At 44.4% G+C, this 26,234-nt stretch overlaps 1 protein-coding gene across 1 annotated transcript in view; it reads left to right on the top strand.

The window, feature by feature from the left end:
• Window positions 1–14,023: 14,023 nt before the first annotated feature.
• The window catches only part of gabrb1 (gamma-aminobutyric acid type A receptor subunit beta1), a gene marked incomplete at both ends in the record, with an annotated part of 98,446 nt that continues 86,235 nt past the window's right edge, over window positions 14,024–26,234 (top strand). Inside the window, 3 exons of the mRNA XM_080011739.1 lie at window positions 14,024–14,103; window positions 14,197–14,288; window positions 14,685–14,752. Coding sequence (XP_079867865.1) covers window positions 14,024–14,103; window positions 14,197–14,288; window positions 14,685–14,752 — 240 coding nt within the window. The remainder of the gene's footprint in view (window positions 14,104–14,196; window positions 14,289–14,684; window positions 14,753–26,234) is intronic.

The following is a 26,234-nucleotide window of genomic DNA, read 5'->3' as shown; positions in this document are numbered from 1 at the left end:
AGGCACTGGCGGCGCTCTCCGCAGCCCCGCCAGGTCACAGCACATACCAAGCCACCAGGTGCAAGCCGTCAGGACTCCAGCCAGGCCAGGAGTGGAGTCCCACCTGACGCCCCCCTGCCAACCACGACCCCGCACCGCCCCACCAGCGACCGGCCACCCTGAAAATAAACCCAGTGCTCAATATGTGCTGTTGGTAATTGCAGTTAAAATTGCGGGGTTGGGGGTGCGAGTGATTCAGGTTTGACTTGCCTGAAGGCCTCCTGTCCCGCACACCCTGGTCCGATGGAGTGTTGTTCGGAATAGGATTGGTGTGCGAGTGTCTATTCTAAGCTAATGTGAGTGGGATTAAAATTTTGGGACGGACAACAAGCTCGCTTGGGCAGGAACGTGACAAGCAAGATGGCAGCTGCCAGCCGCATCCCCACGAACCTAGCCCGCACCCTGCCCATCCCGCAAGCCCTCGGTCTATTGTGTGGTGTATGTGCTGAGTATGAGTTTTGTCACTGGGAGATATATCCGAGTCATGACCGGATCAATCCAGGGGCGGAGCAGGCCGGGAAGCAAACACGCAGACCCCCTCCCCCCGGACCCAACTGCACCCCAGTGCGCCCACCTCCCGTACCTGGTGGCAGCCAACCTACAGCAATCTGCCAAGGGCCTGGAGCGTCCGCCATGCGCCTCCGCCCAGTCGGAGACGCTCCGCACCCCCATCAGTCCCCTGGTCAGCGCACAGCCGCTGAGCATGCGGACTACAGAACAGAGGGCGGCAGACGGCACCCCCACTCACAGCCCGACCCTCCAGCGACCGAGAGCGTCAGAGGGCAGGCACCCTGGTAGCCCGGTGTGATGACAGGAGACCGCATGGGGAGCCCCGCGCCTAGCACAGCCAGCCAGGTTCAGGACTCAGGTTGACAGGACCAGAAGGAACGCCGAACCAGCCCCGGCACAACGGGCCACCCCGCCCATGGGATGCAGAAGGACACACAGGCCCAGCCGCCCCGGCCACGGGGCGGGCCAACCCAGCGGCACGCCGACCCACCGACCTCGGGGCCGAGACCTGAACCAGCGATCCCCCAAGAACACAGGCCCACGCACCACGGACATCCCCAGAGCCGCTCAGGCATCCACCCAATCGCTGAGCCCCAGCAGACCAGGAGGACCCCCACATGCCCCAAAGCACAACGACATTGCACCAACTTAGGAAGACTCAAGTATTAAATGATGGAGTTATGTCAGTGATAAATGTAGCACAAATTTTATTAAATGAATCAACATTGTTTTGGGATATTGCCAATAGTTTTCCCATTGAGATGTAATCTATTAATAATTGCAACCATTGGGATGTGGTGAGATTATCTCTCCTTTTCCAATTGATTAGGATTGTTTTCTTGGCAATTGTTCAGGCAATAAAAATGGGGTCGTGGTGGGTTTACTGAGTCACCGAGAAGACATATAGACGGGGAGACTGGAATGCTGCGCCCAGAAGGGTTGATAGATTCTTGGTGATGTTGGTCCAGAATGCTAGGATAGGTGGGCAGAGCCAGAAGGCATGAAAGTTGTCAATTCTGGTATCAAGGGAACAATGAGAGCAAATGTTTTCAAAATGTTCAAAAATGTCAAAATGTCAAAACATTTTGTGATGTGGGCCCTGTGCCAAATCTTATATTGGATGACTTGCATTTTGGAGTTGCTGGTCATAAAAAAGGTGTTGCAAATTATCTTCCACAGGTTGATATCGGTGGGAACAAGATAAGATGTCGTCTGTTTTTAATAAAAGTTTGGATAATCTGGAAAATTGATTTTTCAAGTGACCAATATGAGCGAGATGTTCAATAATTTCAGGTGGTTGTAGGATGTTGTTTGTCAATTTGATTTGAACTTTTAGAGACTGCTGTAATTGAAGGAATTGAAGGAAGCCGTGGCCACCGATATTATACCTTTGGGTTAAGGTTGTGAACGATATAAGCGAATTGTTTTCAAAAATGTGTTCCAGATGAATAATTCCTTGTCTTTTCCAAGGCCTAAAGATTATTGGTCTGTTTTTAACCAAGAAATCTGGGTTGTGCCAGATTGGCAGATTTGTTTGGAGAAAGAGTGTGACCACTGAGTTTGAGGAATTTCCACCAGGCTGACAGAGTTGTTGCGATAAATGGGTTTTTAAAGCAATTATGTTTCCTTATAGATTCAGTAAGGAATGGGAGATTGGAAAATGATAACTCCTGACATTCAGATTGTTCAATGTCTCGCCATCCATGGGCCAAGTGTTGCTCTGGTTGTAACCATTTAATTATAAATTGAAGATGGTTTGCTAGATAGTAGTATCTTAAGTTTGGGGCTGCTAGGCCTCCACAGTCTTTGTTTTTCTGTAGGGTTGCTAATTTAATTCTCGGTTTCTTGTATTTCCAATAAATTGTATTGACTATTGAGTCGAGAGTATTAAACCAATGTACTGTTGGTTGCACTGGGTTCATTGAAAATATACAGTTTATTTCTGGAAGTATATTCATTTTCACTGCTGCTATCCTACCAATTAGTGAGATGGGTAGGTTGTTCCATCGAATGAGGTCTTCTTCAATGGATTTGAGTAATGGAGTGAAGTTAAGGGTAAACAAATCTGATAGAATGGAGGAGATATCAATACCAAGGTATCTAATATTTTCCGTTGTGATGGTTAAGTGAAGTTTCTGGGTTGCAGCATTACAGTCCCCCCCACTGAGTGGTTAGACTGTGGTTTTAGTCCAATTTATTAAATAGTCTCAGATAGCTGAGAATTTAGATATAAGATTGAACACCTCCACCTACAACAGGATATCATCTGCATACAAACTGATTTTGTGAACAGAGTTTCCTGTTTGTATGCCTCCAATATTACTGTTTTGACGGATAGCTGCCGCAAGGGTCTCAATAAAGATGGCGAATAGTAAAGGGGAGAGCTGACATCCTTGTCTTGTGCCGCGTTGTAGAGTGAAACACTGTGAAGTGTAAACATTGGTGATGACAGAAGCAGATGGAGAGTTGTAGAGGATTCTGATCCATTGAATGAGGGACTCTCCAAAGCCAAATTTGTTGAGGATTGAAAAGAGATATGTCCATTAACTCTATCAAATGCTTTTTTGGCATCCAAGAAGGCAATAATAGTATTAAAGTTGTTCCTCTGAGATATGCTGATCAGACTGAATAAACAACAAATATTGCTGGATGAGCTTGACAAAGCCTGTTTGATCTGGGTGAATTATCAATAGAATTACTTTTTCAATTCTGTTCGTTAGTGTTTTACTTATAATCTTAAGGTTGCAATTAATAAGGCTTATGGGTCTGTAACTGGAGGTGAGGGTTGGGTCCTTATTGGGTTTGAGCAAAACCGAAATGAGAGAGATGAATGAATGCCTCCGCACATGAATGAGATTCATGTGCGGAGGCATGGTGGAGGTTGACTTGACCGCTGTAACCATTCTGATGGATAATGGGGAGATAAGTGGCCAGAAGTGTTTATAAAATCCACTGGGTAGCCATCTGATCCAGGTGATTTATTGTTGGGCATAGAGAAGAGCACTTTCCTGAGTTCTTCAAGAGTAAGTGGTTGATCTAAGGTGGTAGCCTGCTCCATTGAAAGTTTAGGAAGGTCAATATGATCAAGGAATGAGTGAATGTTTGATATATTAGATTCATTATCCAAGTGATATAGGTAATTATAAAAGTATGTTATTGATGTCTTGCGGAGAATATGTTATATTATTGGATACACTACTGATGATGCGTATCCAGCTCCCACCATTCACCACCATTCATCACCAAGACGACAAGATGACATTAAGACGTTCTACCATTCATCACGACACTCTTAGGTATGTGCTTGCACAAGGAATTTACATCTTATCCTGTGTTTGATAAACTGAGTACCTGGACACTGAGTCCAGTGACTGCTGAGAAAGATCAGCTGACGACAGGGGAAAGTCCTTGTGGCGGCATGGAGAGACAGCTGACAGGAGGAAATAGACCCCACTGGGACAGACATGGGCTAGCTTCCCATGCTTGTAGTTTCCCAAGCCATTGGCACGAGGAATCACCCGCTATAGCTACGAAAAGACGACAAAAGAGAACACCCCTAGAGTCTGCGAGAGCGGGGGCGGAAGACGACTCATCGGCTGACATTATGGTAGCAGACCCTGGACCGGAAACGACTATGAGTAACAGGAGCACAGCGCAAGAGAGTGCCACAGCAGTTGCCACAGATGCAGCCGCAACAGGTGCCATGCACCAGGAGGCTGCTCAGGAAACTGGAAGAGAACATCAGTTGGGCCCATATGAAGATCAAACCATCCAAGTCACGAAGCATCTCAATTGTAAAGGGAGTGCTCTCTGACCTGAAATTCTTCATCGGAGAAGACCCAATCCCAACAGTGTCTGAGCAGCCTGTAAAAAGCCTTGGGAGGTGGTATGATGCAAGCCTGAAGGACAAAGACCAGGTGCAACAACTGCGAAAGGACATCAGCAGTGGCCTACAGTCCATTGACAGCACCCAACTGCCTGGGAAGCTAAAGGCCTGGTGCTTGCAGTTTGGGCTCCTACCCCGGATGTTGTGGCCCCTCGCAGTTTATGAGGTACCAATCTCAACTGTAGAGAAGTTGGAAAGAACAGTCACAGGATACATCAAGAAGTGGCTTGGAGTTCCACGATGCCTTACCACCATAGGCCTCTACGGAGACAGCATCCTCAAGCTGCCCCTCACCAGTCTCACAGAGGAGTTCAAGTGTGCAAAAACAAGACTCCAGATGACACTGAATGAATCCAATCTAGTGGTGAGCAACAATGCACCAACCATAACCACTGGCCGCAAATGGAGACCAGCCAAAGCAGTGGAGGAGGCAACAGCAGCCCTCAAACACGCTGACATTGTGGGCCATGTTCAGCAAGGAAGAGGAGGCTTTGGGCTAACAGCTACCCCCCCAGCGTGGAGTAAGGCCACAGCACGAGAACGGAGGAAGATGGTGGTGGAGGAAGTACGTCACCAGGAGGATGCTGCACGATGGGCCAAGGCAGTCCCTCTTGGCAAACAAGGACAGTGGACAAGATGGGACAGTGTGGAGAGGAGGAAGATCAGCTGGAAAGACATGTGGGCCATGGAAGCGAGACAGTTGAGCTTCTCCATCAGAGCTACATACGACGTCCTTCCAACACCAGTCAACCTTCACCAGTGGTTTGGTGAAGATCCGGGGTGTGCCCTATGTTCTATGCCAGCCACCCTCAGACACATTCTGACAGGGTGTAAAACCAGTCTCACCCAAGGACGTTATACGTGGCGTCACAACCAAGTCCCGAAAGTCCTTGCATCCACTCTGGAGGACAAACAAACTGCCACCAACTCCCTACCACCACCAGCATCCAACAAACAACGGGCAACTATCTTTGTCCGTGAGGGGGCTAAGGTAACTAGAAGCTGCTCTACACCATCTGAGCGAGGCCAGCTACGCTTAGCCCGTGACTGGAAGATGCTGGCTGACATTGGCCGACAGCTGGTTTTTCCTCCAGAGATTGCTACAACTACCCTGAGACCTGACCTGATGCTGTGGTCTCCTTCTCTGAAGAAGGTGTACATTATCGAACTCACAGTACCCTGGGAGGACGCAGTGGATGAGGCTTATGAGCGAAAACATCTACGCTACGCCGAGCTCGCTGCTGAAGCACAACACCGTGGCTGGAACGCTGAGGTCCGCCCAGTGGAGGTCGGATGCAGAGGGTTTGTGGCAAGATCTACCACCAGACTGTTCACTGACCTGGGAGTTAGAGGCCAGAACCAGCGCTCAGCCATCAAAGCTGCATCAGAGGCAGCCGAAAGGAGCAGCCAGTGGCTTTTTATGAGGAGGAAAGACCCCTGTTGGGCCCCAAAGTAGCAAACCAGTAGGTATGCGGTCAGCTTTGGCTTGACTCAGGGAGTAGGACGCCCCTGCCATGCATAGTCCCTCGAGAAGTCTGCCATCAATATGGCTTTCTTTCTCGTGACGAGTCTGGACTCACGCAAGCTCAGGTCCGATCAGCCTGTAGCTGGCCACCTTGGGGAGGGTGTATAGTGTAGAGGCCGAAACATCCCAAGATCCAAGGATACACTACTGATGATGCGTATCCAGCTCCCACCATTCACCACCATTCATCACCAAGACGACAAGATGACATTAAGACGTTCTACCATTCATCACGACACTCTTAGGTATGTGCTTGCACAAGGAATTTACATCTTATCCTGTGTTTGATAAACTTCTGCCCTGTGAATCTTTGATGGATTTTTCTCTATCACGTTTCAATTGATTGGCAAGAAATTTACCGGATTTGTCATTAAATTCAAAATAATTTGCTCTTGTTTGTTGCATAAGGAATAGTGTCTTTCGATGAATGATAGTATCAAGTTGAGATGTAATTGTCCTGATCTCGTTTCGGATTTGCTCAGAAGTGGGATTGTTGGGGGTTCAACTCCTTTAGTCGCTGTGTGAGTTTATTTTGGCATTCTTGTCCTTTCTTTTTTTTGAGTGGAGAATGAAATAATACCACCCAAAGTAGGCATGGTGATATTTCTGTGGAGTCATTCAGTTCAATGAAGGAAGTCCATTCTCTTGAAAATAAATGGTTAAATTCTTTATCTGTCAAAAGTGAGGTCTTAAACCACCACCTGCCAGGAGGGTTCCGGTTTGTTTCATTTATCAGGTTGAAACTAATCGGCCCATGATCGGAAATTACAATAGGGTGGATTTCTGGATTAGTGATTTTGGACAGTGCGGAGTTACTTGTCAAGAAAAGGTAGATTGTAGAGAAACTTTTAATATATATATATATATATATATATATATATATATATATATATATATATATATATATGTATATATATATTTAATATATTAACATACTCTCAATATTATACAGACAAATGTACATTTGTGTGTGTTCTGAGATCATTTTTAGATTCTGCCTTCAATGTCAGAATTCTAACATTGATTCCAGAAACATGACTTTAATCTCAGAAATGCGACTTTAATCTCAGAATTCTGATTCTGTAGGGCACCCGGTTCCATCCCTTTCCTTTCTGGTGTAATTTCAGGAAACCAATAAGCCTGGTTTAAGGACCGTGGACAGTCCCAGGAAACTAAATGAGCATTGTTTCAGGACCGTGGACAGTTTCAGGAAACTTAGTGTTTTGAATACCTTACCTTCACTATGAAATAATAGCTGTCAAATAAGATAGCTAGATAAGTTAATTACAATGTTTATAACAAGTGTTATTGTTTGTTTGTTGTTTTTTGGAAATAACCTCAGGCCCTTTAAGTGTGTCACGACAGTAACTCACGCAATAACTATCACATCTGTTAATACAACCTTACCATCGAATGTTGACTGCATTTCAGTCATTACTCCTATAGGACGTCAAAAGGTTGAGTTTGAATTCCAGCAATTCATCATTGTGAAAGTTAGCGCAAACACATGTGCACACAGACATGCCATTATCTCTCCAGTGTGTCATCTCGGGATATGCAGACTGGCATCTGTATTGTTGTCATGGCAACGGTCAACAGGCTGAGATGAGAAGAACTATCAGAGACGTGTCAGCTTCTTGCATAAACACATTGACATGTTTATGCCTATCTGTGTGTGTGTGTGTGTGTGTGTGTGTGTGTGTGTGTGTGTGTGTGTGTGTGTGTGTGTGTGTGTGTGTGTGTGTGTGTGTGTGTGTGATTTTATCAGAAGCTGGCTGCAGGCCTCAGAATAGCCTTCACAGATATGCACAGAACACTAACCCAAAATGGCAATAAACGTGTACACAGGGATTGGAGCACGGTTATTCGGACTCTGCACTCTCCTCTGCTGGGGAATGACTGGTGATACACTAAACATATTTAACTGTAGGATACCTGTTATACCAGGAGATGAGATGGAAGAGCGCAGCAGAAAGAAAACAGCGAATCTCCTTTCACGATTGTAAAAACGTCACACTGCACAAAATAAAAAGTATGAAAATAATAAACAGATGTAAAGATGTAGTTGTTTTATAGACTGGATTGTAATTGTATATGAACAATTTGATATATAAAAATGATGTTTAAAAATATAATTGATGAGGTTCTAATATATGTATATTTGATACTTCTCATAGTAATTGCGTCATTCTGATTGGTTTGCAATGCTGTTTTTTTTAACTGGCCACAGCTACTTGTGTTAAAAAGATTATATTGTAATGTTATCCTCTCTGTTAAGTTGTTTATTTTTTTAAACTGAACTTTCCCATGCTTGGAAAACATTTCATTACAGCAAACATTTTTTGCAGTGCCTTACAACATTTTCCCCATTCCTTTCGGTGGGAGATGGAACTTTAACTAGTTAAAATACCATCAACAATACATTATAACCTGATAAACGTCCCCCATTGAAATGAACCAGTGAAAAGCTGTAAGTCTCATTAGTCAATTAAATCGAAAATGGATATTTAATAAATTAGCTGATTTATGACATTTAACTCTGTTAATTTAATATAAAAAAATATGAGATTCATTATATATATATATAAATATATAATTTGTTCTGTAACTGGCTAGGAGCCTTACATATTTCGCTCCCACATATTATATGTGCCAGGGGACAGATTACATTCAAAAAAAAGTTTTAAACAAAGTGCAAATATCAAGAGTCTTTCACGCTTTCTTCTTCATTCACCGAGCCACGGTGTTCAGGTATTGTTTAGAGTAATTTCCAAACACCAGAAATAAGGGTTTTGAATTGGAAAATGTAGATCTATGAATGTAGAATTTGGCTAAAATAATAGATTAATTATGTCATTTTAATAATGAAGCAGTGATTCAGGGTTACTGTTTCAAAAGCAGCAATTCACATTAAAATTTTACGTCGAAGCTATTTCTTATGCCCTCATCATGTGCAGACTTACATTACATAGCTATACAGTGAGTTAAAGTTAAGTAAAAGTAAAACAGGGGAAGAGGACAGGAATATGTAGATTAGCGATTAGTCCCTACGCAGATGTAAATAATCTGTTAATACACTGTCATAGCTCCTACATTGTATGCATACACAAATAACATGAATGAACTCACAGATTGTGCTTTCTCAAGGGCAATGATGAGGCTGATGGAAAGAGATGTAAGTCAGAGTCTGAGACATGATAAGATTGACTGGGTGTGTTTCTATCTGGCTATCTTGTATGCATGTGTACAGATGTCATACTACCATCACAATGCTATGATCTCACAGCACAAACTGGGGGGGTACACACTCCCCTCCTGGCATCTGTGCCAGGTGGGGAGACGTTGGAGTCGCTGGGTAGAAGAAGGACAACCTCTGAGACGGGCCTAAAGAACAGCTTCACTGCACCATCCTTGTGTATCTTTATCTCAATCTTCCTCACCTTTACCTCCAATCATCAGCTCCCAGCTGCTGCCCATGTGTGAAGAGTGTGGGGGATTGAACTGCCATGTGCATCCACACTCTGTCAGGTAGTTCTCAAATAGCTGGTTAATAGGGCTGATGGATTCTATCTGGAGTTCCTTGCAGGCGCCCACAAGCTGGTCCTGCAGTCTGACCTGAACTGGTTCACAGGGCCTCTGATAGCAAAGAAGCGTCTGAGGGTGTTAATGAAACTGGAGGAGTCCAATAACTCCACCACTTCGATGTGCACTGCACGTGAGCTCATGCATATGAAGATGACTGTCCACCACTTGCTGTTCGCTTGTCCTCCTTTGGTTTCGGACCCTACCGGGTCGAATACCCTGGGTCGAGGGTAGAGCCGCTCTTTGGATAGAGGCTTGCTGCAGACATCCCAGCCACGGCAAGAGCTGTTCTCAGATGTTCTGGTGAAGGAGTGAGTGAGAGCCATGGCTCTTGAGAGAGATTTCTAGCTGTAGAAACTCTAGAACTGCGCACTGCCAAGCTAGAGAGCAACCTCTGGGTGGAGCTCCCCATCGGTTCTGGGGTTAATAAGGTCAAAGCCTTCGTCAGGTGGTCGAGTTGGGTTCTCAGAGTCTGGGGATGGTAAGCTCAGGTACCGCTACACTGAGCTGGAGTCTGGGGATGGTAAGGTCAGGTTCGCTCTGACCTTCCGTTTAGTGCATTTAGTGGCATAGTAGCATAGTGCGTTTAGTCCATTAGTGCACATTGCCTTCGTGTACACACCGCAGAAGCTACGCTTTCCTCTTTCCTCTGAGCTCTAGAGATGGGACAAATGGCAACCCAATCGTCGCCAGCGGTAGTAAGTTCTCTCAGGTATTGCGCCACCTTGAATGCTGACAGGTGCGGCAATCCCTAGAGGTTTGAATAGGCTGTTGACAGTCCAAGGCACACCACGTCATGTGAAGGTCTTTCGTTGGCTGCTGCACAAATGGTCAAAAGGTGTCGGTGGACAGCTGCATGGAGAGGGGGGGGATCTGATCAAAGTCATGGTCTTGTAAGCACTTGCTGAATGATTTAAACCCGTCGTCGTCGTAGAAGTGCCATACCACGTACTGGCGTGCTTTGGTCACTTACTCATTCGCTCCTATGGCAGTCTTCTGCAGTCCATAGATGGAGAGGGGTGGTCACGAAATCACAGGAAGCGAAGGTTGTCACAGTGATCCCCCCTGACCAGAAAGCTATGCAACATCTGCAGAAATGTCAGCCATGATCGCAACTGGCTCAGTCCAAAAGCAAACCAGGACCCCAAGGTAAACATGGTAGACTCCAAAGCTTGGTGGATACCAGTGATCCCTGCCATCTTTCAGCATGGACGCCGGTTCGCTGTGTCCACTGCGAAAGATGTTCTTTAAGTCCACAAAGTGGTCCTTCATCTCTGGCTTCCTCGTCAGAGTCCGGGGGAGTGACAAAAAGCGGTTGAGGGCCTGGTCCCTGTTTTCGGCTGAGGATACAAGTTTGTCGTCGTTGACTGAGAAGTTGAAAATATGTTCCCCACTCCTACATCTTCGCAGGTTTGAGTAGTCCCCCTGGGAACTTCTCTTTCAAGTAGATGCTATTCTCACACGGTCAGAGGTTGCTGGGCTGTCCATTCTGAAGGACACTAGTCTTGCTTGTCCTGGGGGCCTCTGTACTGTTGAGCTCCAGGAGGTGGCATGAGGAGGCCCACGTCCTGGGGGCCTCCATACTTCTGACTTCTGGCAGTGGTACGGGCGGTGTTGTGACCAAGTCCACATCCTGGAGTCCTCCATGCTGCCAGGCTCCGGGAGATGGCAAAAGGAGACCTGTGTCATGAGGGCCTTTATACTGCCGAGCTATGGGAGCGAGTAGGGGGTGGTAGGTGATCGGGCTCAGAGGAGGGGGCGAATCAGCACTACAAGCATGTGAGGAGGCGCCCGAGCGTCCTGGATGAGGCCTCCACCTCCCTTTTCTCTATAAGGGCTCGGGGAGCTTCTGCTTCTGCTATCGCAGCCTCTGCTTTTGCTCCCTTCTTAAGGGCCCTTAGGGTGGCCTCAATGCATGTCATGCATTGGCTTCAAAGCCTTCTCTGCAGCCTCAAATCGTACTCTCTTCACGGACCTCTCCACATCAAGGCGTGTTCTCTCTGCCTGCAGCCTCAAAACGTGCTCTCGTCGATGCGTGCCTTCTCCATGTTAAAGCATTCTTTCTCTATGGATCTCTCCATTTGGGCGCCTGCCTTTTTTAATTCTATATCTATTTGACGCTTTGCGTACACGGCTTCCGTACATGCATCTGCGGCTCTTGCGCGGGATGCTGCAATCCCACTGACGTTGGAGGACTTGTTAAAGTTGTTGTTAAAGGACTTGTTGGCTGACTTTATGGACTTGTTGGCCAAATAAAAGGACTTGCTAGATGACTTGCTAAGCCCGCTTTCCACAGTTAACATTGTACTGCCACTGATGTCCAGGCCTTCTGCCTCGTCCTTCAAGCCAGGCTGTCCGCTTGGGCCCAGGAGTCCCATGGAACCTCGGAGTTCCGAGGGGCCTGGGAGTTCCAAGAGGTTTTGGAGTTCCGAGGGGCCTGGAAGTTTTGTCATCCTCGCTCTCAGCATTGACTCAGTGGTTGCAGGCCAGGAGATGCCTTGGAGTGAAGTTCATCTTCTCACTCTTCTGCCCTCACCACGTGCAGACGTAAGGGACCATGCAGCAAGCTGAATACTCTCTCAATAAGTACCTGGAGACAGGAGATCACTTTTGGTATCTTTAATAGAAGTGGTGTAAAACTGTGGAACACTACAGAAATATGCAGATTAACAATCAGTTGCTATGCAGATGTAAATAACTTGTTAATACGTTGTCATAGATCGTACACTGTATGCATACATGCATAACATGAATTTACTCACAGATTGTGCTTTCTCAAGGGCAATGACGAGGATGATGGAAAGAGATGTTAGTCCGAGTCTTAGACTTGATCAGATTGACTGCGTGTGTCTGGCGATCTTGTATGCCTATTTCCTGATGTCATACTACCATCGCAATGCTACGATACGCAATGCTACGATCATAGCACAAACGGGGGGGGGGGGGGGGGGGGGAGTGGAACACTGTTGACAGGTTATTGTCTAAGAATAATCTTATAGGACACATTTTATTAATTATTGGATATTTATGAGGTAAATTCCACATATATTTTCCAATTAATATCATCAAACAATTGGGACCAATAAGAGATAGAATGAGGAGCAGTGACAACCTTCTTCTGAAATAAAGCTCACCTACCAGCTCTATCCCTTACCTTCCAGGTCTGACGCTTCATTTCCGAACCGTGGACTGTTCCATGAAACTGCCTAAGCATTGTTTCAGGACCATGGACAGTTTCAGGAATCTTACTCTTTCTAATCTTGAGAGCAAGATTCCTGCTTGATGATAGAGCAACTACCAGAGTATCTTTTTTTGTGCATTTACAATTGTAGGCTTATGGAAAAGATCGTTTAAAAACAGTAAAAATATTTTTTACAGGCAGAAATGCAGGACAAATTTAGGTGTTTTAAGTTCCTGGGTAAAAAAGGTAGGTAACGGCCATATATATATATATATATATATATATATATATATATATATATATATATATATATGGCCGTTACCTACGCTTTAGCCAACAAATTCATCCATAGATTTGCCAGAATGCAGCCTGGATCCATTATGTTTTTGGGTTGTGTGGTACACTAGCTGTGGCCACAGCTGTGGATCGAAGTGAGAACAGATTCCATTCTAGAAGATTATGTTCAAGCGTCACTCAAGACAAGTTAAAACTTAAGAGAGATAAGGTATTCCAGCAAGGCAATGACCCGAAGCAAACTGTAAAATGATGGGTGGTGGTATAGAAAGTCGTTGAAAGTTTGTATAATACGGCCCTATATTCAAAGTCTATGGACCAATGCAGTCTATACGTCTTAAAAACCTTATAATCGTCATTAATTTTCATCAATCCGTTTTAACGCATTGTCTGGCTCTTCTCCTTTTTTTTTTTGCGGGGGGGGGGGGGGGGGGGCATCGTTAATTCGTCTGCGGCCCGTGACGAGTGGCTGTATTGAATCGGACGTGCTTGTGTTGCAGTGCGCGATCTCCACTCCCGCCCCCGCCAGCCCCCCATACAGTCGGAGCTTGACGGTTGGGTGGGTGGGGGGAGGGGATCTTTGCGGGGATCTTAACCCACCGCGGAAAGAACGAGCTGGATGTCTGACCGTGCTGCTTGCAGATTTTCCGAAACGCTGGAAATACCTCGGAGGGGTGTGCGTGCGGAGTCTCTCCTTTGCCCATCGATACGGTTCGGGGCGACCGCTTGAAAATCTCCGCGACTTTTTTTTGTCGTTACTGCGCCAACGTCGAGGCTTGCGCGGGGAAAGCGAGCACCCTGCGCTTTTTTTTTTTCTATTATTGTTGCCAAAGAAAATTCTCCAAATTGTATTTCTTACGACGGATAGAGTGCACGCGTCGATGTCGGTGCGGGAGCCCGTTTGCACGCGTCGGTCTCGGGACATTTCGGGACGGTCGGCAGTGACCGAGTTAAAGATCCATTAAGATCCGTCTCCGAAGTCATCCATCCTGGACAGGACTTCGTGATGTGGACCGGTCTGGAGCGCAGGCTCTGGGGGATCGGGGGTCTTTCCCTCATGGTGGCCGTGGTCTGCGGGGCGCAAAGGTGAGACCATCCCAACCGTGCTGCGGACCGTGTCATTCTCTCATTTTTCATTCTGAACCGATATTTAGCTTTTTCCAATTTCCCTTCCATCAGCGCTAACGAGCCGAGCAACATGTCCTACGTGAAAGCCACCGTGGACAAGCTGCTCAAGGGCTACGACATCCGTCTGAGGCCCGACTTTGGAGGTAAAGACGCATTTCGGTGGGGTGGGGGTGGGGGGTGGGGGTGCGTTATAGCAGTGATTCTCAACCGGTTTCACAGCAAGGACCCCCAAATTGATACACACTAAGCCACGCAGGCCTACCCTATTTGATCGACCAATCTGAGAACATTTTTGATTGTTAGACATGACTTCCATACCTGTCTATACTATAGATAGGGATATAACACTGAAACTTTTATCAAAACAGTCAATAGTGATCTCATGGTACCAACGTCTTTTAAATTAAATAATGGTGAAGTTTAACTGTTAATCATTTTTACTCGGGACCCCCGGAACCCACGTTGAGAACCACTGCAGTAGTGTGTATAACAGTAAATGAGTGTGATCTTGAATTGGACTATCCCCCCCCCATCCTAAGGTGCCCCGGTGGACGTTGGCATGAGTATTGACATCGCCAGTATTGATATGGTGTCAGAAGTTAACATGGTGAGTTTCCTTTCATTCACTTTGTGCTGTGCAGGTTTGTATAAATATACAGTATACATAGAGTATACATAGAGTATATGCAGTATATACAGTATATATATATATATATGTACAGTATATTTATTATGTGTGTAGTCGGTACAGCGTCCCTCATCCCAGCACTAGGACAGATTGAGTCTGGTCTGGTCAGTGCATCACACTTGGTGCAGTGTGGTTTCTGGAAGGAACTGTAAAGAGGCAGCAACCTCCTTCCAGAGAGATGCGCATTTACGCAATGTGTGGAAACAAAACATTGGACACCCACTACCACAAGCAGTCGTTTGTGTGTGTGCTGTGTGTAAAGTGTGTGTGTGTGTGTGTGTGTGTGTGTGTGTGTGTGTGTGTGTATTTGTGTGTGTGTGTGTGTGTGTGTGCGTGCGTGCGTGCGTATGTGCGCGTGTGTGTGTGCGTGCATGGATTTATTTAACCACTAGTTAGATATTCTGTTCATGCGGTCAGTGTCTCTGAATGGTGCAGCAGGCAGGCTGCATGTGTCTCAGGGTAGTACCGGGTAAATTGGGTGTGCTGAATGTACTGGTACTGGGATAATAGAGAAACGGGTTAAGGAAAGGTATACAGTAGAGCTCGGACAACCGGGCAGCTTTCTGTTCTTTGTTCAGCTGTTTTTTGGCCTCAATGCAGCAGTTACATAATGTTTGTCTTTGACTCAACTGAAGAAGCCCCCTGAAAAAGACCCACATCAAGTTATTTATTTATTTATTTATTTATTTATTTGTTTGTTTGTTTGTTTGTTTATTATTATTATTATTATTATTATTATTATTATTGTTATTATTATTATTATTATTATTATTTATTTATTTTATTTATTTTATTTATTTTATTTATTTTATTTTTTTGTTAAACGACTTGGTGAGTATGCTGGCTTACTGTTTGTCTGGATGGGGAAGCATCAGTTCTAGTGTTTTATACGGATTATATGATACCGTACACTGACTGTCACAATTTTAAGGGAAATCAGTGACGGGAGATATATCTTAATATGAAACATGATATGGACAGTTTTTATGCTTTGATGCTAATTGGTCACAACCCCATAAGTCTCTAACTTGATGTTTTGTTTCACACTGTTGGCTTATGACTGCAATGTGTGAAAGAGTAAGCGAAGGAAAGTCTTAAAGGGGAATAGATGGCATGTAAAGTAGACACAAGATTGACAGATTTTCAAGCTGCTATCCTTTTTATAGTGCGTACATATCCGGCCTCTAACTCAATGTGGCTCGAACTCACGCAATCACAAGTTTAATGGCTAACAATCTAGCTTTTTATCCCTCTTTTGTGCGAAATACGACCCCCGACCCGGTTAGAAGGCGACAGTTACAGTTACAGTTACATGCTCTAGTATTACAGGATGATGTGATGTTTGTTCAAAATTTTAATGTTTTGACTTCATGTTTATGGATCGTACCGTGAGTAAATAACTCAGGATATTCATATAATTTGAATTTTTTTGGTTGTTTCTGCCTGAGTTTAACTAATACCGCTTCTTTGTGTATTTATGTGTATTTCATTTGAATTTATTGTTTCAGTCAAACAAACATATCAATTCAAACAAACATAGATATATTTGGTTCTGGTGTTTTTTACAGCCCCCCCCCATACCACAACATCATCTTTACAAAGTACACCTGGGTTACAATTTGTCAGTAATTTACAATTTCGATGAAGTTAACTGGAATGAGAGAGTCCATAGGGCTGTCCCAACTGTGCTATAGGAAAAATATTGTGTGTACTCTTTCAACATGTCAATGGGGTTTTTCTCCCATGTCCCATGTGTCTTCCTCATGTACGTCTTTTGTTCTTGAGTTAGGGCTCTGTTTCAAAACCAGTGCCAATTCTGAATCGGTTCCAAAACTAAATTTGTTGGAATCGACAAGACTCATGAGAAACCACGACCAGCACAATGCTTTATTGAATTGCTACACAACACTTGTACCAATTTATTACAAATTAAATACACCATACAATACCACAGGCTACAAGGTAATTTATTTGAAAAATACACGCAAATATAACAGTATTAATACACAAACACGGTAAGTAAAACATAAATAGTTTGAATAGTACAATAATTTATGAGGGAAGAAAAAACATGAAAGTGATTTAATTGTGAATGTGCCTTGTCAAGTCATGAGAAATACCGACAAAGAAACATTTTTAGTTAATAGTTGAATCAAATAAACCCAACTAATGGAGTAATAGACCAAACAACTTTCAATAGACTTTCAAAAGACAGCATCGTGCATTCAAAGACATTTTTTCTCCATCCAAGTAGTGCACAAACTGCAGGATTCAGCAAGGACGGGTGATCACAGGGGATCACACATTTTGTGATTTTAGCACACCCTATAGAGCCGAGACTTGAGGTAATATAAAACCAAGCTGATATTCATCACAAGAGTACCAGACTGATAAGAGTTTTCAAACCAAATTATTTGAAAAATCTTAAACTAACCTTCATTATGATGAGTGGACCTATTATGCTCCCTTTTACACAAGTTAATATCGGTCTGTGAGGTCCCCAAAACCTGTTTTTGATGTGGTTTTTTTTAAATACCACTCAGATTGTGTATTCGAGCCATTCTAACATGCATCCAATCCACACTGTCTGAAAATGGGCTGTTTCAGTGGGTGGAGCCACCATCCGGAGGCCACGAGTTATGTGAGCCAATGGGGTTTGAGTAAAAGTTCCCGGGTTCTGTGAGTCAATGGTGTTTGAGCATGGTTTCCGGGTTTCGCTCTGTTTATTCTGTAACTTTCCCTTATTTCACATTCTCAGTCCACCAAAATATGTTTCTGACCAAATTGGAGATGAGAAAATAAGCTATCCAGTTGCTTATTTGCTTGCAGTGATCTTTATCCATTAGATCTTCTTCCCTTTTTGGCTGCTCCCGTTAGGGGTCGCCACAGCGGATCATCTGCCTCCAATACATTCTGTTCTGCGCATCCTCCTCCCTTACACCAACCGCCTGCATGTCCTCCCTCACCACATCCATAAACCTTCTCTTTGGCCTTCCTCTTTTCCTCTTGCCTGGCAGCTCCATCCTCAGAATCCTTCTCCCAATGTAACTCTCATCTCTCCTACACACGTGTCCAAACCATCTCAATCTTGCCTCTCTCACTTTTTCACCAAACTGTCCAACCTGTCCTGTCCCTCTAATGTACTCATTATTAATCCTGTCCATGCTTGTCACTCCCAATGAAATTCTCAACATCCTTAAATCGGCCATCTCCAGTTCAGCCTCCTGCCTTTTTGTCAGTGCCACCGCCTCCTAACCCTACAACATAGCTGGTCTCACTACCGTCCTGTAGACCTTCCCCTTCACTCTTGCTGGAACCCTTCGGTCACAGATCCCTCCGGACACTCTACTCCACCCACTCCACCCTGCCTGTACTCTCTTCTTCACCTCTCTCCCGCACTCTCCGCTGCTTTGGATGGTCGACCCCAAGTACTTTAAATCATCCACCTTCTCCACCTCCACTCCTTGCATTCTCAGCATTTCGCCGCCCTCCCTCCCTCCCATTCAGGCACATGTATTCTGTCTTACTGCTGTTGACTTTCATTCCTCTTCTCTCTAATGCATGCCTCCACTTCTTCAGGCTCTCCTCAACCTGCTCCCAACTCTGGCTACAGATCACAATGTCATCCGCGAATGTCATAGTCCACTGAGACTCCTGCCTGATTAGATCAGGTAACTCATTAGATAAATTTAATAATTAAAACAAATACATCGACAATAAAAACACTTTTTTTTTTGTTTTGTTTGGAGAAACGCACAGTTTCAGCAAAAATTGTATTAAAATCCAAAAATAATTTCTCAGGCAATACCCGGCCGTTTTCAGAAGCATGGCTTATTGAATTAACCATCTTCATTTCCAATATGTTTAGGCAACTTTTGTGGGCATCAACAGCAAAACTGTTGACACAATGTTCTCGGAGAAGAAGAAAAAAGTTGCAAGGTTTTGGACCGTGGCAGGGTTTCATATTTGGATGAAATTGAGTTTTTTCCTTGGCTGCAAATTACTTTATTTTAAGGTTTCTTTTGGAGACAAAGGGCTCTATATTGTTGACATTCAAAGAATTCATGCAAAAGACATTCTCACACAAGATACTGAATTTATTTGGCCATATGAATATAAAGCCATTTGTGGAGTCAATACTTTCATACTTTCAACGTGAGCCGAGGTCATAGATATTTAATTAGCGTTGCTTGTAAATGGTCAGACTTCAGGGGGCAATCTGATTGCACTGTGTTGACAGTGGCTGGTGGTCTTGTGAAAGGATGGGGAGGGCCATGCAATAGACATTCAGGCATTACAGACTATTGTGAAATAGCCGAGGACGAGCAGTATACTTTGGGAGGTCTTGTAAAAAGTGGCACATAGAGTTAAAGTGAAGTTTTACGTATATATTTACTTATTCAGTCATTTTTACAGATAGCTTCTACAGTTGCCCTTTGTTTAACTATAAAGGAGGTATTTTTCAAGAACCTCGATGATAAAGTAGTTCCTAGTTAGTTGGCTGGCTTTGTGTACATCATTGCACCTTGACTTTTTCCTGGTTATGTAATTTTCATCAGTTGTCATCAGTTGTTAGCCAGATCAAACTAAATTGTGAATCAGATTGTCACCTCCTAAGCTCATCCTTTCCACATCAAAGCTGACTGTTTTCAGCGGTGTGCCAAAGCGTTGTACACTTGGTGCATTACTGGACCATTCATTTTGGGAAAAAAATTACAACGCTGCAATGAGCATCTTAAATTATGTTTGGGTTGTGATGTAATTACTGATGACAAATCTGGATGCTAAGGCTAGACCAGCTGAAAACTTCCGATCTAGATTGCTTTATAGAGTCCCTTTTTCAAAATATCTGTACATTTCAACTTTTTTCTAGTCAGAACTGTGCTGCTGTATATGTGTTTGGTTAGTTGGAAATAAAAGTGATAATGACAAGAGACGGCTTTTTTATTTATTTTATTTATTTTACCTTTATTTAACCAGGAAGTCAAAAATCTCTTTTACAAGGGAGACCTGGCCAAGGTAGCAGACATACTTAATACATACATAAAATCAACTATATAAAACAGGTCCATGATATACAAATGAACAATAAAACAGAATGACAGCTATTCAAGCACCATGGCCTCTCAAGAAAAACAATGACTCCTCCCTCACTGCATTCTTTATGATACCCCTTAAAATCATTAATAGATGTGAATGTTTTTAAAAATGTAAAGAATTTTCTACTGGAAGCACTCCGGCAAAAGATGCACTTCTTCCCTTGGTGGGCACATGTACTCTGTCCCCATCAGTAATGAATTTTAAAAAAAGACACCAAAAAAGGTGCTTAGTGGACACAAGCCCTTATCGGGTCAAGTTTGATAAACTTTCATTGTCCATCAGCTTCACCCATTCCTCTAGCACCCTAGGATCTTCTCCTACTTATTCCAGTAGATTTTTTTTCTGCCATTCTTATCCAAAATTCTATCATGGTTCAATCATGGTTTTGAATGGTATGGAAGTTGCTTATTTACTTTGTCTGGCAAGAGATGTGATAGTACATTTTTCAATTTGTAAAATGATGGTCTCATAATGTCTCTGACTCTTTATAGCACAACCTAGTTAAATTTTTTTTACTGTTGAGAAACTCAACACTCTGTTTCAGAAGATGTCTAAGCTTGTTACAGCCACATTATAGTCATCATCAGTCTTAATTTTTTCAATATTAGTAACAACACAATTTATTTAAAAGCACATTTTGCAATTGCTGCAGTACACATTAGCTTGAATGTAGGCTACAGTAGTTTTCCAGAAGGAAGTGCAATTTCCCATTCCTAGTCTCTTACATTAGCACGGATATAGCCAAAAGAGCATTGGATTTGTAGAAATACAAAAGATTCAATAAAATCCCGAAATACCTGATAAAATGCATGGTTTTCCCACGTTTTTCTTTGGTATAATGTTTACAGACTCTCTGACATATAAAGACTGTCCATTGTGATCTTCCCGTTTTCCAAAAGGTTATCTCTACTGCTCATCACTCCCCTCTACTCTCTACTGCTGATCACCCCCGGCGAGGATTACAGGAAACCTAGGCATACTAAATGAGCTAGAAATATTGGAGGGATGAGCTTAAATGCCCTCCCTGGATAGAAGAGTGGAGCCCAACAGGTGGATACAGGGGAGGTGGATGGAGTACAGAAAAACAGCAAGCAAAGCAGTCAGCAAGGCAGGTAGGGCAAAAGGGATTGGCTTAAATAGGCCGGCCCATAAGGGTGTGGAAGCGTGTGGCGCTGTCAAGCTCTCTGACAGAACTAGCTCTGCAAGCTATTTGATGTTTTTTTCTCTTTTTTTTTTGGCTTAAACATTTGCCCCATTGGACTGCATTTAAACACAGTGAGAAGCTTCAGCATAGTAGAACATTTCACAATAGTAAAGCAGTAAACAAGGTTGTACTCTTTAAATTCAGCTGCCAGTTTTTGTCCCTCATGTTTTTTTTATTATTATTTACATTTAAAAATGACAGGAAGTCTAAAAGCAGTGATTTAAGGGATGTGTTGGAAGATCCATTTTGCATTGTCCTTTCTTTATTGTGAGCTTCTCATAAAGCTACTTGATATCATTTTTACAGCTCCGCGATATCATCTCTAACTTAATTGTCTATATTTGTTGAGAGACCCATACCACGCTGTTAAACTGAATGTCAGTGCCTGCTCAGTGAGGCATGGGCGAAATGTGTTAAGGACTGACTGATGAACGATCTGTCCTTGAGTTTGTTAAGGAGAAATAGCCCTGACTAACATTAAGCATGCATTCGATGTTTTGACTGTTGACTTCAAAGGTACCGTATTTTCACGACCATAAGGCGCACCGTACTAAAAGGCGCAGTCTCAGTTATGTGTGCCATTACTGTATTTAACACACACATAAGGCGCACCGGATTATAGGGCGCGGGTTTTATATACCGGTACATATCCTCTACTACGTTTAAATACCTCTACTGCGTATTTAAAAATAGAGCGGGAGCAAAACTGAGTATGTTTGTGCTTTATTCATGTATTTATTACAAAGTATTAATCAAACCCATCGAAGTCATCATCCTCTGTTTCTGAATTAAACAGCTGCGCTAAATCAGACATGCCAGTTTCCCCTTCTTCGCTGTCAGAGTCACTTTCCGTGCCGTGCGGCTCCTCGGAAATGATGCCGGCTTTTGCGAAAGCTCGAACAACAGTGCCAGCAGACACGTTAGCCCAAGCATCTACAATCCATCCGCAAACTGTGGCGTAACTTGCCCGGCGCTGCCTTCCACTTTTCGTGAAACTGTGGTCTCCGTCGGTCATCCATCGCTCCCACGCCGCTCGCAGCCTTACTTTGAACGGCCGGTTCACACCGATGTCGAGCGGTTGTAGTTCCTTTGTCAGACCTCCCGGAATAACAGCAAGCACAGCGTTCATTTGTTTCACCTTGTTTTTCACATCGGCTGTGAGATGGGCACGCATGGAGTCACAGATTAACAGCGATGGTGATGCGTGGAAAAAAACCACCTGGTCTCCTTACATACACCTCCCTCAGCCACTCTTTCATCATCTCCTCATCCATCCAGCCCTTTTCATTTGCCTTAATAACGACTCCAGCTGGAAAAGTCTCTTTAGGCAAAGTCTTTCTCTTAAAAATCACCATAGGCGGCAGTTTCTGTCCATTTGCTTGGCAGCCAAGCACAACAGTAAACGACGCCTTTTCATACCCCGTTGTGCGTATCGCTACCGTGCTGGTCCCCTTCTTCTCCACCGTGTGATTCACCGGGATGTCGAAAGTGAGCGGCACCTCGTCCATGTTGGTGATGTGGCTTGGCTGGATGCGTTTGTCGGCGATGTGTTTGCTGCAGTAGGAGTGGAAGCTCGCCAGCTTTTCATTATAATCCGCCGGACGTTGCTGCGCTACTGTAGTCCTGGTCCGGATGGAAAAATGGCACCGTTTCATAAAACGAAAGCACCACGACGGACCTCCTTGAAAATGTTCAATTTTCATTTCTTCCGCTAGCGTTACTGCTTTTAGTCGAACAGTGACCGTCGAAACGCTCGCCCCACTCGTTCTTTGCTCGATGATCCACCGCTCGAGTCTTTCCTCCAACTCGGGCCACCTCGCCTTATGTCCGCGGAAACTCAGCTGCGTCTTCTTCACCTGTCGGAGTTCGTTTTCCATCTTCCTCCACTTGCGAACCATCGATTCATTAATCTTGAATTCTCTCGCGGCTGCTCGATTTCCATGTTCCTCTGCGTAGCTGATAGCCTTCAGTTTAAACTGTGCTTCATAGGCGTGTCTCTTTGCCATTTTAAGGGTTGTTAAGACAACAATGTTCTGCATAAAGCACATACCTGTTCTTTTATACACAATCCACGCCCACACTTCCCCCTTTAACGTTCTCATGGTGGTCTCAACAACGTCCGCAGTAACAACACACATAGGGCGCACCGCACTATAGGGCGCGCCGCACATTTTGAGGAAAAAAAAAGACGTTTATATGCGCCTTATAGTCGCGAAAATACGGTACATTTTTTTCACAAAGATGGTGCCCATGGTATTTGTTCTGCTGAAGTCTTTGTTGGCTTTGGCTCCTGTGGTAAGATGTTGATGTTGTACTTGTCAGTAGAATTCCCACTCACAAGTCTATGAACATCTGTTTACTCGGTATTTTGATCTTAAATAATTCACATACTGAGTGACATTGTGAAACTGGTTTTCCGAGGGTTGAATTGCGTCCTAAGAGTTGAGTATCAACAAGCCTGTCATTTGAATTTTGAACATAGGTGGTTTAAAGGCAGCTGTTCTTACGGCAGCTGTCTGCATAGGGTAAGAATAACTCTATGCACTGAGCTCTTGTGTTGAACCAGTAGTTATGGCTCTGATGGTGCTGCATCAACCTCTATATTGCACCCGCTGATGTCTTGAGCCTAAAAAAAAAATCCAGTAAACACTGCCCTGAGTCCATCAGACATGCTGTCCTGTCACAATGGGAAGTGGCCTTTAAAGGCGGGAAATGCTGTAACGTGAGCTACAGTAGGAGAGGGGCTCGTCACTAAGTCTGACCGGAATCTGCCGCGCTCAGTTTCGTAGCATGCTGCACCGAGCAATGGGCTGGAGCAAAATTTGTGCTTGAATAATGCTGGATGAAATGGCTAGTGCATGAACTTGTGTTTGGGTGTACATCGTTGTCTGTCTAGTCATCAGGAGCTGATGGAGAAGCAGCAGTTGTAGTTCTACTGCGCCTGTCGTCCTACTAGTAAGTAATACATAATATATTTATCTGGTGATAGGTGGAACACCATGGGTGTGGTTGAGCACAAATTAATGTTTACATTTCACTTACTTGATTATAGGGTGACCAGATTTCTCCAATTCCTAAACCAGGACACAGCTCCATCCCAATGGACCACAAAGTTGGCAGCCACAAGATTATATATAACCAGTCCAATTACCTTTATTGACTGTGATATGAGAGAATACTTTTGCAATCATATCAACAGAAAAACAATGTATGTGCAAATTCCCTTAGAAAAACATCTAGGTTGCAATGGCAACCATGGTTCCCTGAGAAGGGACCAGATGTATTATTTATGGGACTGATCTTCCGATCATGTAATAGAATCTAAGAATCTGCATTCATCCCTAATTGCAGAGGAAGTGACAACGCTGCTTCCATCCGGCCTCTGTGTGGGGGTATATAAACCTCAGCCTCACTTCCTCTCTTCCTTTCCTGAGCGCCTCGGAGGGGCACCGTACCACAGCGCTGTAATAGATCTGGTCCCTTCTCAGGGAACCCAGACGTTCCCTATCGCAGGGACTGCAATCTATTACTCATGGGACCATAGACCATCACATGACAGTGTGAAGATCACCCGAGGGAGGTCCAGTTAATAACGTACCCCCCACTGGAGTGTCTGTCTGAGACAGGCCAGCAGACTTGTGAGGAAAATGCTTGTGGGATACTTTCTGTAGCACCTGTATACTCAAATCTGTGCACCAAACAGGGCATGTGGCAGCGCTAACCTCGTAACGTCCAACATGTAAAACTGCACAAATTTGTGTGGGTAGCTCCGAGAAGCTGCCCAACATACTTTTTCCTCTTCCAACAACCCTCCAAATAGTGCCCAAGAGGAGGGCACTCCCCTTGTGTAGTGTGTGCACAGGTCCTGTGGGTCCTTCAATGACATGTTTCTGTAAGCCAGGTCTGTCCTCCTATCAGTCATCATTGGATAGGGGGCTACCATTTGCCTGGGCGCCGAAGCACACAAACAACTGGCCTTAAGTCCTTAGTGCGGTCCACATAACACTGCAGAGCCCAAACAAAAAGTGTTAAGCCTCTCATGCTCCGTCAACTCAAAAGGCGTTGGGGAGAAGGCAGCTAAACTCAGTGACCTGACTCCGAAATGGGGGGATAACGAACATCGGTGTCAAGGTTACATTAGGGCGCATGACCACTCCATCTCCTCCACTCATGACCTAGATGCAGGATGGGTGGACTGACAGTGCCTGCAGCTCACCCACTCGTTTCGCCAAGGTGAGCACCAGCAATAAAGACAAAGATACAGTCTTGATGTTTGCGGTGTACTGGAGCTCAAATGGTAGCCTCCCTTGGCCTGGTTCTCCCTTGCAAGAATCTCTGCCTGATAGTCCAGGATTACGGACTCAACTTTTCCCCTGAAAGTGGGCGAATGATGGGCCAACTGGATGATGTAGCCATTGATCACGGTCCTAAGCACCCACAGGTTTTTTTGTGCACGTGTGTAGGCCGTTGTGCATTGTGGCAGTGCTGGCCTGGTGCGCACCAGGTTGGTTAATGGGGATGGTAGCTCAGGCGGTAGAGCTGGTGGACTAGTGATCCAAAGGTTGCTGGTTCGATCCCAGGCTCCTCCTGCTAGCATGCTGTAGTGTCCTTGAATCTGAAAAAAGCACAACGCTGCCTCACCAAACGATACTCGAACTCATAACAATAAGGAACCCAAAGGTGAAACAGATAACGATGTAAATTTCAACAATCGCAGTCTGGATTCTTCTTACTGTGGGGGCAGAGCAGGAGAGGGCCTTTTACCAAATTCTGTTCGGACTTAGGGGATGGAGAGAGTGAGCCCTAGGAGGGTAGGCTATAGCAGCACTGTTTACGTGACATGTAAGTGGATAAATAGGTGGGCAGCAGTCCAAGGATGGATTTATAAAAAAAGTTATAAGAGCAGTTGACTTAAGAATACAAAGTATAATGGTGTGTGAGGGGTTTTACAATCAGTTGATAATCTCAGATATCTGTGATAGACAGCAGACGCGTAAAAAAGTGGCAGCAACGAGCCTTTTCCTAGCATTCAAGGAAAAACAAGATTTGTTTCTAATAAAGAAGCCCATTTTTTAAGATGACCAATATGAAATTTAA

Source organism: Zeus faber, assembly GCF_960531495.2.
Source record: "Zeus faber genome assembly, chromosome: 13".
NCBI lineage: Eukaryota > Metazoa > Chordata > Actinopteri > Zeiformes > Zeidae > Zeus > Zeus faber.
Note: the sequence above shows the minus strand (reverse complement) of the source record. Positions and strands in the feature narration are given on the sequence as shown.